We start from the raw sequence: 17,999 nt of genomic DNA, 5'->3' as shown, positions 1-17,999 counted from the left end.
TTATGCACATGTTAATGTTTTTTTGTGTACTGCCAACACATGTAACGGAGTACATGCTGTTGTCCTCTTTGGGGACCAAAGTTTCTAAAGTGGGGGGAGTGTGTAGCAGGGTTCTCCCCTGTACAATGTTCATTAGAAGACTGTATGACATTTTGAAGGAACTCGGCTCCATCTAGTGGCCAAACTGCCACACTGCAACTGCTATCAGAAGTTTTTTTATACTACGATACCCACAATTACGTTGGAATACCAGGGTGCATTGCTTCACCGCACAGCCTTTTGGGGGAGGCTTTATAAAGGAAGGGAGGAGCCAGGCTCTCTCTCTTGTCTCCTAACACAACACCTAGAAGGAAGCAAGTGCTGTGGGCTGATGCTGCAGACTAGGCCTGAAGCCTGGGCCTGAAGTGACTGAGTGGAAGCGTTTCATCTTCAGTAAAGGAGCCTTCCCAGAGAACCCATCGATGCTCTGCAGAGACTGGTGTCGCCCACATCTAACCACAAGCGCGGCTGGTGACAGAAATCGGAGGTGGAGTGCTCCTGAAGAAAGAGGCCGTTTGGTGAGCAGGGCACATGCCCAAATCTGATTCTTGCTTGGAAGAAATTAACTTTAGCCGGTGCTAACTATACTTCAGATAGTACGCAGTACACTCAGCGGCCTAGTGCACCTTCCAGGAGACTAAGCATTTAAACACAAGTACATAAGGTGTCAGGGGCCTATATATGCACCACTAAGAAGATTCATACACCCAATTACGCAGTAACATTGCGGGTGATTGTAACCTTTTTTTCTCACCCTTTTTGACTATATATCTTTACTTTTGGATTACAAATAGCTTGTGCACCAACGATTGCTAGTGAAGATTCCAAACCAAAAGGAAGGAACTGTGTGTGGGATTCCAATAGGTTCTGCCTACCTGATACAAGAGATGGACGCGTGTAAAGTGTAGTCTGAATTGGGTAAAAGAAAGCTTATGAGTTATCTTTTAGTTGCATAAGTATACAAAAATAGCTATCTTAATCATATTGTTTATTATTGTGACACTAACTTTATCTTTCTTAGTTGACTCTTGTGATGTCTTATGGAGTCAACTTGTACTTTAATTCTCAGTAAAGCTACTTTGGTTAAGCAAAAGTCTGTGTGTTGCACCTTGTGTCACCCAGAGGGACTGCGGCTGGAGAAAGGTAACAAGTTATTATTACTTATTGGGGTGATATATCCTGAATTGTGTTCTCCAGTAGCCATTTGGTATTATAGTCCCATTTCGTGTCAGTTGTGCCTAGGGAGGGTTCGAGCCAATTCCAGGGGTTGGTAGGCAGGACGTAGACCCAATAATCTAATCAGCAGCTCCTGCGGGGGTGGTGCTACATAGTCATATAAAAACAAACAGTTAAAAAATGACTTTCGAACACAGGGACTGTCCCAATTAATAAAGGTGTGGGATGTCTGGTGCTCCTCCACTCTCACCACCACTTATACAGTATGTAAGGGGAGTGCTATTTGTTATTGCTCTTTGTTTACCTAGGAGATTATTTCCATGTATTCGTTGTAGCTTTGCTAAACATTCAAACTGGTTGTATTGGATCAAAGAGGGATTGGTCACTGATCTTTGTTATGACTGTAAGCTTAAATACATACAAATGTAATTCTGTAACCATTATATCTGTGTGTACTAAACTTTTCCTTTTTTCTTTTCTCTTTATGCTCATGTTGAGCATGTTGGATGCTGTACCGATTTATCTTTTGCTCCTTTGTTAACCGGTTGCCAACCGCCCGCCGCAGTTATACTGTGGCAGGCAACCGCTCCTGCGCAAACGAACCTAGGTATACGTCGGTCGCGCGCCTGCAGCTAGGGGGCGAGCACGCGCCGCCGGCAGCACGTCCCGCTCGTCAGCACGTCCCGCTCGTCAGCGGGGAAGCCGATGCACGGGGCAGGTGGCTCCGATTGCCGCCTGACACCGCGATTGCTCCCCACTGAGAAAGAAAAATGGTTAGCTGTTGTAAACACAGCTGACCATTCTTCTCCCTGGAATGATCACAGGGTGCCTGTGATCCTTCTATATAAGAACACAGGTCTCTGTGATCATTTCACAAGCCACGCCCCACCACAGTTAGAAACACGCCCCTAGGTACACATTTAACCCCTTGATCACCCACACTGTTAACCCCTTCCCTGCCAGTGTCATTATTACAGTAACAGTGGATATTTTTAGCACTGATTACAGTAATGTCACTGGTCCTCCCAAAAGTGTAAAAAATGTCAGTCAGGGGTCCGATCCGTCCGCCACAATGTCGCAGTCCCGCAAAAAATCGCAGATCGCCGCCATTACTAGTAAAAAAAAAAAAAATATAAAAATGACATAAATCTTTCCCGTAGTTAGTAGACGCAATAACTTTTGCGCAAACCAATCAAAATACGCTTATTGTGATTTTTTTTTACCAGAAATATGTAGCAGAAAACAAATTGGCCTAACATGTTCAAAAAAATTTGATTTTTACTTTTTTTTGGGGGAATGTTATATAGCAGAATGTGAAAAATATTGTTTTTTTTTTCCAGAATTGTCGCTCTTATTTTGTTTATAGCGCAAAAAATAAAAATTGCACAGGTGATCAAATACCACCAAAAAAAGCTCTATTTGTTGTAAAAAAGGACATCAATTTTATTTTAGTAAAGCGTCGCACAACCTTGCAATTGTCCGTTAAAATAAATGCAGTACCGAATCGCAAAATATGGCCCGGTCATTAAGGGGGCAAATCCTTCCGGTCCAGAAGTGGTTAATAAAAAGAGTTTAAAAACAAGCAGTTCTACAAAGATGTAGAGGATGTAATATGTGCTCATCAAATGGTCTGTAAGGCAATCCTAGCCTGGCATGCACAGCATTTTTATACTAATAAACTATACATTTTTTGGACTATTCTGGTCTATATAGGTACCGGTATGTCTTCATTAGATTCAGTCTGACACTTCTGCTTGCTATTAGCTGATGGATACAGAGATTTACCTGAAAGGTGCCTCTATCATTTGTGAGTGCATATTTTACCATTACTACTATTATTTTTTCCCACAGTGCAGTGTGCAAAAACTAAACACCAAATGTGAACAAAAAAGTGCACTTAAGAATGTGTTGTGGTTTCATAAACAGTTTATTGAACAAAGAAAAAAGTTGAATATAACAAAAAGCTCGAAGTACAGCACAAACAATGAAAAGTAGGTGCAGTGTGTAAAAACAGAACTTCTGTAACAAAAGTAGGAAAGAATGTAAATGACACAAATGTATGACCTACACCACTCAATGAGGCTGAAGTCTGGACATTGTATAACATGAAAAACTGTTAAACACATAAATCAACGTAAACAGGAGATCGGTAAGCAGACAAAAGGTTGATAATATCCCCAAAACCATGGAACGAACCCACACCATGGTTCCTCCCCACCCTATGGCACCCTCACTAACCCAGGCAAGAGGGTGCCAAGGGAAAGAGGAGTCAGGGGGCCCACCCCTGTGCTAAAATTCCCCATTGAAAGGGTAGCATATCCCAAGTATAGCCTTTAGTGGGGGGAATGGGGGGGGTTAAGGTGTGCTTTTGGTCCCCTTCCCTGATTCCCCGGAGCACAAGGATACTGACAAGGGTAAGGCACACTCAGGTCAACCTAGCCAAAAAGCCTGGTGGACACCTCTTCACATATTCAGCTGAAGCTGACCACCGAGTACAAGGTGAGAGATGACCCAATGTCTGTCCGTGTTGCTGTTGGAGATTTACTGGAGAGTCCAAGATAGCAGTAAAATGTGACAGGCTGGACATAAACGTAGTCATTCCGCTAACAGCTTTGACCTAAGTGCTGTTCATAACATTGCTAAATATAATATTTTCTGAATGTTTGTGTGTAATGGTATTCCTATAGCACTATTTAATCAGAATAGATTTGCTGTGTTGTCTGTTACCACCAGCAGATGGCACTGCACTCCTAGTAATATCCAGGATATGTGAAGGTATAAAGGAGCACTAAGAAACAAAAGATGGTTGGTAGTACCCTGCGAGGCGCCTCCATTCCCATTGTACAAGCAAATGCATTGTATAGCCCATTGGGACTTCAGATGAAGCACCACACAGCCAGTAATAAAAAGATAGTACAGGTTTATTGAGTATATGGCAGCAATAAAAGTGGGAAAAGGTGGTATAATGCCAAACAGTTGGCCCAAATATACAAATTCATTACATGGTTACATACAGTAATCAAATAGTCTATGGTAAATGTGTCATAGCATCTATGGTGACCCAACACGTTTCGTGAGTTCAGTCTCACTCTTTAGGGGTTGATGCATAGACATAATCTATAAAGGTTCCATACTTACAAAGATGCCGGATGCTGCATGCCAAAATTCACCGGCAGCCAAGGGAGACGTTTGTGGGTAAAGGATCAGAAATGGGCCAGCAGCGCAAAACAGGACAGATGGAAAACGGAGGAACAGAACCATCCAACATGGCCTACCAGGATGGTGGCTAGAAAAAAGAGTGTATATGGGTGATGGTGTGCACAATAAATTAAAAATAAAAGTAAAACATGACGAAAAGATAAAAAAATTGGTGAGAAAATATTAAAATAATGACTGAATGGCCAAAGCAACCACATGGTACAATTAGGTGGCATGGTGAAAGTGACCTGCACAGCTGAATTGAATAAAAATCCACATGTGAAACTAAGTATATGTGTTATAGAGCATAAAGTATAAAATGCAACTTGGTGAGGCAGTGACACCAGTGCATGGGAATGCCCCAATAGTGCAAGGTCAAATCGGGTCAAAAAAGTAACAAAAGTGTGACAAGAGTGAGGGAGGGTTTTTACTTACCAAGATCAAAAAAATGCTGACCAAAAATAACGTGTGTCCAATAGGGATGATCAAACGTATCGGGTCGACCATCGGTTCGACCTGAACATTGACTGTTCGAAATTCGGCCGAATTCCGAACTTTTTGCGGTAAAAGTTCGGAATTCGGCACCAGAAACGCCCAAAATGCAATGGGACAGGAACTGGGCTTTAAAAGCCCGTGATTGGACCAGAAACATGAGTAAAAGCCAATTGAGGGGGCAGGAGTCTGCTAAGAATGTGATTGGAGTGACTAGGGGGTCCAGAGGCCAATCAGTAGTGAATACGCCCCCCAGTATATAACATAGCCCCGCCAAATCTCTAGCACTGTAATAGAGAGGCTTTGGAAGAGAGTGGAAGCAGTTCTGTTACTCCTGCTGCAAAAGTGTATTTTAGCAATTATTAGTGTGAGGAAAGGGATATGCAGTGTAGTTAGGGTACTATATACCACTATAGTTAGATTCAATAATCTAGTTTCTGTAGGGAAAGTGTTACGTGTCAGGGTGACCGTAGTGTAGTTTAGGGTGAACTGACTCTGACTGCTATGCCAGGGTGACAGAACTCATCCATGTCAGGGTGACCGCCAGAAGAAAAAGATAATTTTTCTTAGAATTATTAGTAGGGCAGGGATGGGGCTCCGCTCCTTTCACACATGGGCGTTTTTGTTTCAGGCGTGTTTTGGGCATTTTTTGGGTGTCTTTGGAGGCAGGCATGACATCTGAACTTCTGTATAGGGGTATACACACACACACACACACATATATATATACATAAACACACATATAGGTGTGAAAGGAGGGTAACACCATCCCTGCAAATAATTTCAGTAGCGCAGGGATAGGGTTTCGCTCCTTTCACACCTATATGTGTGTGTATATATATATATATATATATATATGTGTGTGTGTGTGTGTGTGTGTGTGTATATATACCCCTATACAGAAGTTCAGATGTCATGCCTGCCTACAATTTTTAAGAACTTTTTTGTGTGTGATTAATAGTCCCTGGGGCATGACCCAGAACACTAAGCACTTTTTAGGGGCATTTATTGTGTTTTAGGGCTTCAAAATTGTGTTTTTTGATTCCATATATATACACATATATATACACATATATATATATATATATATATATATATATATATATATATACCCATATACAGAAGTTCAGATGTCATGCCTGCTTTCAAAGACGCCCAAAAAATGCCCAATAAACGCCTGAAACAAAAACGCGCAGGTGTGAAAGAAGCGTAGCCCCATCCCTGCGCTATTGAAATTCTAAGATAAATTATCTTTTTTTTCTTGTTCTGGACATGCTACAGAGCTGAAACTTCACAGGTACACTTTTTAGACCCCCCAGACACTAAATCCAAAGAAATCCTATTTTTTTTTTTTCAATAATTTTTTCAATAATTGGCTCTCTATCAAAAACGACAATTTTTAAGAACTTTTTTTTGTGTGATTAATAGTCCCTGGGGCATGACCCAGAACCCTAGGCACTTTTTAGGGGCATTTTGGGGGGTTTTAGGGCTTCAAAATGGTGTTTTTTGATTACCGAAGTTCGGGTCCCATTGATTTCAATGGGGTTCTGGAATCCGGACCCGAATTTTCGGGAAGTTTGGGTGTTCTGGCCGAACCAAACTTTTCAAAAGTACGATCATCCCTAGTGTCCAACCACCTGGGAGGCATTGCATAGACTGGTGCACTACATTTCTATTCACCAATAGTATCATATCCTCAAATCCGAAATCCAGGCAGATATAAAAAAATAAAAATAATGCAGCTCTGTCTTCATTAATGCATTGTTAAATTTATTTTTTCTTGTTCAAGTGTTTTATTAACAAAATGAACAGGAGACATACGGAGGATATTTGCACATATGAATTAGCCCCTGAGAAGGGAGTCATAACAGGATGTACTGTATAAAGTGCAACAAATTGCCTGGGCAAAAATAGGGTGTGGCTGAGGTCGTATCTTATGTTTCTTAGAACGAGCTATCACAAATTAGGGGAGCTAGTACATAAGAGGACAGGTAGAAGAAAGGGTCCCCCTGTGGGACCATAATAAAGGGCCCCGCAATGAGAGTGGGAAGAGCCCCAAGCTTGAAGGGAAGGGCCCGGGCCAGGGGTCCGGGGATAAAGAGAGAATTCCACGCGAATGGATCTGGTTACTTGATTGGCTGCAGCCTACCCCAAAAATATAGTAAAACTATATCAGGATAATGGGAATTTTATAGGGTAATTGGCGCTGCCAATATTTGTAAAAAAATATATATATACAGGGGAGTAATGTATCTCACAAATGCAGGGTAAATATAGGTGATGAAAATATGATATCAATGGTATAAGTAATGGTCCTTATATATACCCATTGGTTCTGATGTTATGCCACAATATGTATTCTAACCAACAATTGATAAACTTATATCACTAGTAAATAATTAGTATCTAATAAATAATCCAATAAATAAGGTGAGACAACATAAATAAATAAAATGTGAACAGTGCCTGAAGGCAATAGATATACTCCAATTGATAAAAGATATGTGAGTCTAAAAGTAAATAATTAAGGTGACTCGTGTAATAAATAATGTAAACACTAGGTGGCAGTGCTGTTAAAAAATGATGATGTGGATATCCAAGTAAAACAATTATAAAGTGATAAAACGTGCCAAGTGGTGTATTAATATCAGGAGTAAAATGTCAATACCAAAAAACAAAGAAATCTTCCAATATAGTGAAATAATGGGTATCCAGGTGAAAATCAATATATAAAAAATGGTACTAAAAATTAAATATTGTGCCAAGTGAAATAAAAGTGTTTGGGATCTCCAAAAACACTTATAGGGATAAATATAATTGATATCTGGTGAATAAAATAAAGATACACAAAAAATTAAATAGTCCGTAATAAAAGTGAAGAAAGTCCACAAATTTGATCAATATAATGATCTTCCAAAAGTGTGCAGCAATCCGGGGGGCCCTTCATGGTTTCTTGCATTGGGGCCCTGAAGGTTCTAGTTATGCCTCTGCCTTGGGTGATTAGCTGGATATGCAGTTTGCTAAGGGATAGATACCAGAGTGTGGTTCTAAAAGGGATTCATTGGGAACAGAGACCAGTGATATAACTAAAGGTTTGTTGAGCAAGGTATGTCTTTTTTTCTGATAAAACAAAGGTGTGTAATAGGGTTGATATCCCTAGAGGTGACTGTAACATGGAACATGATTTGCCATTTCTGGAAGATTGGTTAAAGCAGTGGAAACTGCAGTTCAATGTTTTTAAATGTAAAATATGAGATTGTGCTTGTGATGTCATGGCGATCTCTTTCCCTATATCCATGGATTTGATGATTGACTATGTAGCGCTATTTTTAAGGGGATACATGTAAGCGTACATCTGTTTTTACAAATAAACATTTTGATACAGTTTATGATTATGTGTGGTTGCTTGCTGTTTCCTCCATACATGTTCAAGAATTGCTTACCAGTCTAATGTGGTTTGCCATGTGTCGGGAGCCTGCCTTCTGAAGGTTGAATCTTCCCATCCAATTCTGGGCTGGTGGATTTCCCTATCAACTATATGGGAGTGCGATTGGGGTGATTCCCCAAAACTGCGCGGTTGACTCAATACATACCAGTATATGAGTCCACACTTTCTGGAAAGCGTGCTGACTTTATATTACGGTGGTGGATCACACAGCGATGGTGAAGTTTGATCATATTTTGTCTCTTCACGGGTGACCTCTACTCAACTTATGGGATTTATTGCCTACGATGGACTACTACACATTAGGATCTTTTTGATTTACCTATAAACGTTGGTTTGCATTTTCTGCATTGTACCACACTATTTGCATTTGGTTTGATCTAGTTTTATTTATGATTCCTTTGAATGTTTTTGGTTACTACATCACTGGTATATTATTCAATGGACTCAATAAGTATTATGATTCAAGTCACTTTATAACTAGTGTTATCAGGAACTTATTCTTACATCAAGGTTTCATATTGCTTTTTTGTTCCACATATCACCTTGAGCACTGGACTATTGTTTATTTATGTTTTTGGCACTATACAGTGGGGATCGAAAGTTTGGGCATCCCAGGTAAAAATTTGTATTAATGTGCATAAAGAAGCCAAGGAAAGATGGAAAAATCTCCAAAAGGCATCAAATTACAGATTCGACATTCTTATAATATATCAACAAAAGTTAGATTTTATTTCCATCATTTACACTTTCAAAATAACAGAAAACAAAAAAATGGCGTCTGCAAAAGTTTGGGCACCCTGCAGAGTTAATACCTTGTACTGCCCCCTTTGGCAAGTATCACAGCTTGTAAACGCTTTTTGTAGCCAGCCAAAAGTATTTCAATTCTTGTTTGAGGTACCTTTGCCCATTCTTCCGTACAAAAGTCTTCCAGTTCTTTGAGATTTCTGGGCTGTCTGTCACGCACTGCTCTTTTAAGGTCTATCCATAGATTTTCAATTATGTTGAGGTCAGGAGATTGTGAAGGCCATGGCAAAACCTTCAGTTTACGCCTCTTGATGTAATCCCCCATGGATTTCGGGGTGTGTTTAGGATCATTATCCATTTGTAGAAGCCATCCTATCTTTAACTTCAGCTTTTTCACAGATGGCATCAAGTTACCATCCAAAATTTGCTCAATTTTATTGAATCCATGTTTCCTTCTACATGTGAGATGTTCCCTGTGCCACTGGCTGCAATACAACCCCAAAGCATGATTGATCCACCCCCATGCTTAACAGTTGGACAGAGGTTCTTTTCATTAAATTCTGTACCCCTTCTTCTCCAAACGTACCTTTGCTCATTCTGGCCAAAAGGTTCAATTTTAACCTCATTGGTCCACAGAACTTGTTTCCAAAATCCATCAGGCTTGTCTACAGTATATGTTCATTTGCAAAGTTCAAACACTGATTTTTGTGGTGAGGATGTAGAAGAGGTTTTCTTCTGATGACTCTTCCATGAAGACCAAATTTGTACAAGTATCTCTTTATAGTGGAATAGTGTACCACAACTGCAGTATCTGCCAGATCTTTCTGGAGGGATCGTGCAGTCAAATGTGGGTTTTGAATTGTTTTTCTCACAATCCTGCGTTCTGTTCTGTCTGATATTTTTCTTGGTCTTCCAGATCTTGCTTTAACTTCCACTGTTCCTGATGACTGCCATTTGTTAATTACATTCCGAACAGAGGATATTGACATCTGAAAACGTTTTGCTATCTTCTCATAGCCTTCTCCAGCTTTGTGAGCGTCAACTATTTTCAGTTTCAGTTTTCTAGACAACTGCTTAGAAGATCCCATGGTGCTGATTGTTGGGGCAAGGTCAGATGAGTCTGGGCATTTAAAACCTTTGAGATTGACATCACCTGGTTTTCCCAGACGATGATTGAGAACAATCCATGACACTGGCAAGTCTCAGCCTTGCATGCTATAAATTCTGCAAGGTGCCCAAACTTTTGCAGTTGCCATTTTTTTGTTTTCTGTAATTTTGAAAGTGTCAATGATGAAAATAAAATCTAACTTTTGTTGACATATTATAAGAATGTCTAATCTGTAATTTGATGCATTTTGGAGATTTTTCCATCTTTCCTTGGCTTCTTTATGCACATCAATACAAATTTTTACCTGGGATGCCCAAACTTTCGATCCCCACTGTATGTCTAGTAAAGTGCCAGCAGCTACATACAGTCTCTGAGCGCAGTTTTTATACTTACCATCATTTATTGGAATGAAGTTATATCTGGACCTCTTAGCAGTTGCATGACACTTCAATTTCCATTTTTGTTACAAGTGTGCTATGATGCCATTGGTGGGATTAGTGAAAGGCTGGTGTTCCCAAATGTAGTGCTTCTATGAGATTCCAGATACAAGGAAAAGGAGGTGTGAGCCTAAATATGTAACAATACTTTGTGAGGGGGAAGGTTTAACTGCGCTAGTGTCCATGGGACTGTTTTCTCTCCTCTAAAGACTACCATATAAGGATGAGATTAAGCAGGTATCCTGGGTAATTTATTTTTGCTTTTACCTTCCAGGCATGGAGAGATGAATACATTAGCTGGAATCCAAATGACTTTTGTGGAATAAGGAAACTGTTTGTTAACAGTGAATATTTCTGGAAACCAGACCTTTACATCTACGAAATGTAAGTGAGCTCAGTGTGATGGTTCTTATATGAAGTGACAGCTTCCAAGTATTGATAACGCACCAATATCTTACCCTACATTCTGGTTTGTCCAATTTCCGTGATTTGGGCAGACCAGAAACTTCAGTAGAAAAAGGGGATGTATTGCATTGAATATTACCAGGTCTCCAATATATGTAAAAATACTTCCTTGTTGAATTGGTCTTTCAAGATCATTATTAGGGATCAGCTTCGAGTCGAACTTAAGTTCCACTCGAACATTGGGCGTTCGTGCGTTCGCTGAACACACAAATAAATGGGGCGCTCAGCGGGAAGTTCGCCCACCGATGAGCACCCCATAATGCACTGCAGTGGTGCAGTGAATAAATTACTGATGATCTGATGATTGGCCAAAGCATGCACATGACCTATATGCTCTGGCCAATCACAGCACAATGTCCTGTCAGAACCATGATTGGCCAACGGCCTTTAGCCAATCATGGTTCAGGGGCTAAGTCCACGCCCCACACTATATAAAGCTGCTGCTTACATGGCAGCCATGTAGAGTGTTTTAGGGCGAGATAGGAGTGAGATTAGGCAGGTAGTTAGTGGATTGTGCGTTTTATCTAGTAATAGATCAGCTAGTGTAGTATGTATATATATTTTTTTCTGCTATTGCAGGATATCTCAGATAGTTGAGTATATACAGTATATTTATCAGTTATTGGTGTGTACTTTATATATCAAGCAGTGTAGTGTAGGGCTGATTCTTATGTTACACAGTGTATTACAGTCAGTTTACTGCTGTGCTGTGATTGTAGTGAGGCCACTGAAGTGTATTGTATGAAAATTGGTCTCGGCAGGAAGAGGTGAAAGTGCCCTGTATTTAAGTGGTTAAGGGGAACCCTATGACAGAATTAAAAAAGAAAAAACAGTGTGGGGTCCCCCCAAAAATCCATACCAAGAGCCTCTTCCGGATAACCCTGGGCTGTGGTTTTCAGGGTCTGCGGATGGGGGGCTTATCGGAACTTGGAAGCCTCCTTTAACAAGGGGGCCCCCAGATCCCGCCCCCTCATGTGAATGGATATCGGGTACATCGTACCCCTACCCATTCACCCAAAAAGTGTACAAAAAAAATAAAGACAAAAGCCAGTTTTTGACAAGTTCTTTATTAAAAAATAAAAAAACAGTGTCACCCGATGTAAATTCATCGTCAATCCTGTTGCCCGCCACACTCGAAAAAAAAGACGCTCCCGCCTCGTCACACGCCTCCCATGTAATGAGCTGTTTCAGCTGTGACAGCTCTTATATAGGAATCTGCGCTGGTGCAGAGAATAAATTACTGATGTCACATCCGAAGGGGCAGTGCTACTGGGTGATGCAACCGGGTGTCCCTGCCCCTTTCCTATAAAAAAGCTGTCACAGCTCAAACAGCTTATTACGCGGGAGGCGTGTGAAGAAGCGCGAGCGTCTTTTTTTTTTTTCTATTTTTCGGGTGCGACGGGTGACGTGATTGACGATGGATTTACATCAGGGGACGCTATCTTTTTATTTTTTGATAAAGGACTTGTCAAAAACTGGCTTTTGTCTTTATTTTTTTGTAGACTTTTTTGGCGTATAGGTAGGGGCACAATGTATCCGATATCCATTTACATAGTGGGGGGGGGGGGGGTGGCCCGGGTCTGGGAGCCTCCTTGTTAATGGGGGCTTTCAGATTTCGATAAGCCCCCCACTTGCAGACCCAGACAACCACAGCCCAGGGTTGTCCGGAAGAGGCTCTTGTCCCCATCAACGCAAGGGCAAGTGGCCTGGTATGGTTCAGGAGGGGGGGCGCTCGCTTGTCCCCCCCCCCATCTAGTCTAGGTCTAGTATAGATTTGGGGGGGGACCCCACATCGTTTTTTTTTTTTCTTTTCAATTTTGGCATGTTTTTTTATCTGTATTGCTGTGAGCCGACAATACATTACAGCCGAGAGAAAGTTTGAATGACATTTTTTCCTTTAGAAGTGTCAGTATTGCTGTAGCAGGCTACATACATCGCACAAATGTGCCACTTTACAGGCGCATTAAGGGGACCTCCCAGGCATGATATTTAAAGGAATTTTTCATTTTTATCGTTTCACTTTAAGCCTCATTAAAATCAACGCTCCTGTAAAAACTATTGTTTTTTTTTTAAAAATGTTTGCATTGGTACATAATCATATAAATCAATGTGTTTCGTGTCAACCAGTGCAAGTGCCTTTCTCCTATAATCGTATATATACACTTGGTGTTCCAGTATTAGTGAAAAACAGAAATTCTCATCAATCTCACCTCACTCAAGGCAGTGAGTGAGTTGGAGAGTCGAGGCAGAGGAGGACGAAGATGAGAGTTGAAGTTACCAAAATGATCCCGGAAGGACCCAAAAAGCCCCTATAGGAAGCCCACCCCAGGGAAAAGAGACAGACTGAGGCCAGGAGAGACTGAGATTCCCCAGGAAAGAACACGACTGTGTTGGGATAGCGAATTAAAGGAGCCACATCCACCATAGGTCTAATGATACAGGCGTATTATTGACCTCACTGAGGTGAGCATTTAGGACACCTAGAAGTGTGATCACTGAAAAAAACCCGTAATCACGGAAATTAAAGGCGGAGGAAGATAATCAGCACTGTGAATTACTTAATATATTTATATTTTTTTACAATTTTGTGATTGGACACTTTTATATTCATTTTTTGATGAGAATTTCTGTTTTTCACTAATACTGGAACACCAAGTGTATATATACGATTATAGGAGAAAGGCACTCGCACTGGTTGGCATTGAACACATTGATTTATATGATTATGCACGGATTTACTTTAAGCAATATAAGCACCTTTCAGTTATATTTATTTATATTGTGATTGTGACACCTAAGCACTTTATAGTATTTAATATTGTATTTTACTAATGTGATGAATTTGGATTAGTGATAATATTTTGCACATGTTTATGTAGTCATATGATATACACAGAGAAGCACTATATAGATTTATTTATCATATTTAGTGAATTTTAAGAGATCTATTAAAACACCCTTAAAGCGCAGTACAACCCCTCCCCCCCCCCCCCCCCCCAGACATGTTAAATAGGCCACTGGACGCCAAGTGTGCATACCCGTGTATGTACGCTATGTATATGCATGCGACAAACTGGAATAGTACATCTGACATTGCCACTTTGTTTGGAAAAATGACCATGTTTGCAATGCACATGTGCATAAGTACGAATACAACTCCACACTGGTTTTCTGGTACTAGGAATCTGGTTTATCTTACATATGCCCTCTTGGGACTCTTAGTCTATTGAGTACTAGAAGCCCATAACCCTCTGGTTCTGTGAATGGCTGAGTAGTGTCTGTGTCTTCTATGGTCAGGGGAATTGGGGGACCTTCTTGACTTTCCAGGAAGTGAATCTGGGTTCTAAATTCTGGAGCCTCGGGCCTGAGGGTTTTAGTATCTGTCTCACTGGCAGAAGGAGGAGTGTCAGTCTCTGGCAGTGTAGTTGGCCACAACCAGTCCATATAAACATCTTCCAACTCGCTGCTTTCCCCTTCCTCTACATCTGGCGGCAAAGTCTGAGAGTTTGAATCTGGTCACTGGGCGTGATCTTTGGGAGCCTGTTTGGGTAGTCTGTGAACATGGTTGTTGAAGCACCCAAACTGCTTCTGCTAGCAGTAAGGGGTGATTACAGTGCCAAGTCTTTCATGGAGCTGTTCTTCCTTCTGGGTAAATTTGGTATACTGGAAATCTGGGCAGCTGCTTGCAGATGTTGTAAGCTGATGCAAAATGATGGGCTCAAACAGCGGTAACGCTTAATGGGAGTGCAGAGCAGAACTCTCGGTGGTGATGGCGTAGTCCTGCACTCTTTAGTACTCTCTCTCTCTGTGGTCTTGTAATGACATGCTTGCGGCCCCAGCCCCACTACAACCAGATCTGTTTACCGGGATGTGTTTACCTCCATGTCTTCTCAGAAAAAGATTGCACAATTCCACAAGCACCCTGGGAAGATGCTGTTTCTTTCTCCTCCCCACTGCAAAAGCCCTCCTGAGAACTGTAGTCCATCGAGTAATAGGATAAATCAAGAATACAATCAGCGCAATCTTATCAAAGTGTTAACAAAATAAACATCCAAAAAGCTAATAAAGTGCATTGAAATCCGGTGTTCCGTGAGAATTACCTACCTGTGAGAAAAACCTACCCTCGTCACTTCCGGTGCCGAGCTGTACATCGTAACGCGGCGGTTACATTAAAACAGCTCGGATGAAATATGAGTCATCTTCACTCCTATCCCTGTCACTTCCCTGATCTGGGCTAGTTAATATAAAAGCGGCGGCGGCTGTATGAAAAGATAAATCACGGAGCCGAGAGCCGCTTTTATATTTACTAGCCAAGATCAGGGTAGTGACAGGGACAGGAGCGGAGATGACTCATAGTGCAGCACAGCTGTTTTAATGTAACCGCCGCGTGGGTAGGTTTTTCTCACGGTACACCGTGATTATTTCATACTAGTGCGCATGCGCACTAGTCAGCTCCTCATCTGTTCCATTACGTATCTGGGGCTGGGAGCATGCGCACTGCTGCGCGGCTCAGCTGTTCCTAGCCAGGAGTGACGAGGGTAGGTTTTTCTCACGGGTAGGTAATTCTCACGGAACACCGGCTGCTAACACAAATGTCTTTCACTCCACATCAACATACATGAATATCAAACAATGCTGCTCCAGAAAAAAAGTGCAAATAGTGCAATGTGCTAACAAATGTAAATCTTCAAAAACATTCAAATAGAATTAATCAAAAAATTGTATCAAAAAGTAAAGTGCAAAGTATAAATAAGTAAATTGGAGTTATCCCTAGTAGGGAACTGCTTATTCTGACCCGCTGGTGAAACAGGGTTAAGATAGTGAGGTGAGAGGCTCATCTACAAGGGTGATGGAGAAGCACAGAGCACTTTTGTTTGCGGTTTTTGCACTGAAGTATCACCCATGGTGAATTGATAATACACTGTATGTGTTTACAGGGACATTTTTTAATTTATACTTTGCAATTTACTTTTTGATACAATTTTTTTGATACAATGTTTTGATGAATTCTATTTGAATGTTTTTGAAGATTTACATTTGTTAGCACATTGCACTTTTTTCTGGCGCAGCATTGTTTGATATTTATTGAGTACTAGGAACCCATGGCAGGGGAGATCTTTGTACTAACATTGCACAGTTAGGACAGTGGCTACGACCTGAGCTGTCAGTTTTTTTTTGTTCAGCCCGCTGGATTGAATGAAAAAAAAAAAGCTTGGCTACAGGTAGTTTGGATCGTTTAGTTGAAATCTGAATGGGGTTGCTAAATGTGTACTTATCAAGTTCAAGCATGGCAAAGGTCTGCTTACTAAGATTACTGTTTATTCTCATCACTGCTATATGTTGGCTGCACTGACTGCTATTTTCAACTTTTAGTAATGGATTATATATGACGCTGTAACAGAGCTAACTTGGTGACCTTTGCTTGCTGACGAGAAATGAGTTGTGAAATTATCAGATTCATTTAAATATTATGCCAATTTAGTATCTTTTGAGGGAAATGAGTAGTGTGGTGTGAATATAGCTAGAGGTATCACACTTAAATTTGTCCCTCCTTTCTGATCTCAGAAATTTAGGAGGTGTGCATCAAAAGTGTATTCTGGGTTAAAATGCATTATCCGTATGATGAAATATTTGCATTATGCTTTGTAGCTAATCACATTTCCCATTCCATAGGACAGAAAATGATTATGCATCTCCAGAAATTCCATATTATATACTGTATAACGATGGGCAAATCATAAATGCAATGCCACTACGCATTATCAGCACCTGCAATTTGGACATTTTTAAGTTCCCTTTTGATACCCAGAAATGCAGTCTCTCCTTTGGCTCTTATGTTTACACAGGTATGCTTGTTGCATTGATCATGTGTTTGACATGTTTTTTATTGGAAAAGATCTTTGTTCTGTAATAAGTTCTGCTCTAAATACATGTATTTAATCTTTTAGGGCACAGTTTTGGTACTCATACCTACTGTATATCATCTGAATGGCAGCACTTAAAAAAAAAAAAAAAATATATATATATATATATATATATATATATATATATATATATATATATGCATAGCTATTTAACATTGTTAGTATAAAGGATAAACATTCAAGTAGATAAAATGGTCATTGCTGGTCTTTATAATATTTTTGCCAGTTCCAGTCTATGGATAGTGCCACGGAGCAACAATCAAGAGAACATTTGCGCACAGCTCCTTCTTAGGGCCCCTTAATAGCCTTAATATAGAGAGACATAAGTATAAATACTTGTATCTTGTAGCAGATTTCCCCTCACTTCCATTCTGGTGGAACTGCAGTCAGCAGAACAGGATGTTAGAGGAAATCTCTCTAATGACATCCTAGATAACAGTAAAACTGTTAGGAACTCTAATCCTTTCCCATTTTATCCAAAACTTAAAGTGGTCGTAAACCTCAGTCATGGAATCTGAACAAAGCACATATAGCTGCTGTGTTTACTTATCTCTCTCCAACGCTCTAAGTGTCGTTTCTCTCTGGTGCTTCATTTCTCTATTATCGGCAAAAGTCATTCTGAGAAGTTTTTCTGACACATGAGACAAAATTTGTGGCCGAAGGGAGGGGGAGTGAGAGCTCCAAACAGGGCTTGTCTAGTCACAACACATCTCTTCTGCTGTGAGGAGGGACATGTGTTTTTTTCCTCCAATCAGCCCTCATACACAGTAACTGCAGCCTATCAGCCCCCTCCTCTGTGCTCCTGACAAATGAAGAAAGATTTTTTACACAATCACTTTTGAAGGGTTATAGGGAATGGAAGACTGCAGATAAACAAGTAAAACCCATGTAGGAGGATTTGTTTCATCTCTGTGTATCATCTGAGGCTGTTCACTTCCCTGGGTATGTGTGAGGGTTTACAACCACTA

The 17,999-nt window shown here is 40.6% G+C and overlaps 1 protein-coding gene across 1 annotated transcript in view; it reads left to right on the top strand.

Annotated features, from left to right (window-relative positions):
• Positions 1-17,999, top strand: part of LOC309566015 (5-hydroxytryptamine receptor 3A-like) — a gene marked incomplete at both ends in the record, with an annotated part of 108,924 nt that overhangs the window by 58,494 nt on the left and 32,431 nt on the right. The window contains 2 exons of the mRNA XM_082271034.1: positions 10,917-11,026; positions 16,781-16,953. Coding sequence (XP_082127160.1) covers positions 10,917-11,026; positions 16,781-16,953 — 283 coding nt within the window. The remainder of the gene's footprint in view (positions 1-10,916; positions 11,027-16,780; positions 16,954-17,999) is intronic.

This window comes from Pelophylax lessonae, assembly GCF_965119305.1.
Source record: "Pelophylax lessonae genome assembly, chromosome: 10".
Taxonomy (NCBI): Eukaryota; Metazoa; Chordata; class Amphibia; order Anura; family Ranidae; genus Pelophylax; species Pelophylax lessonae.
The sequence above is the reverse complement of the archived record's forward strand: the minus strand, read 5'-3'. Positions and strand labels throughout refer to the sequence as shown.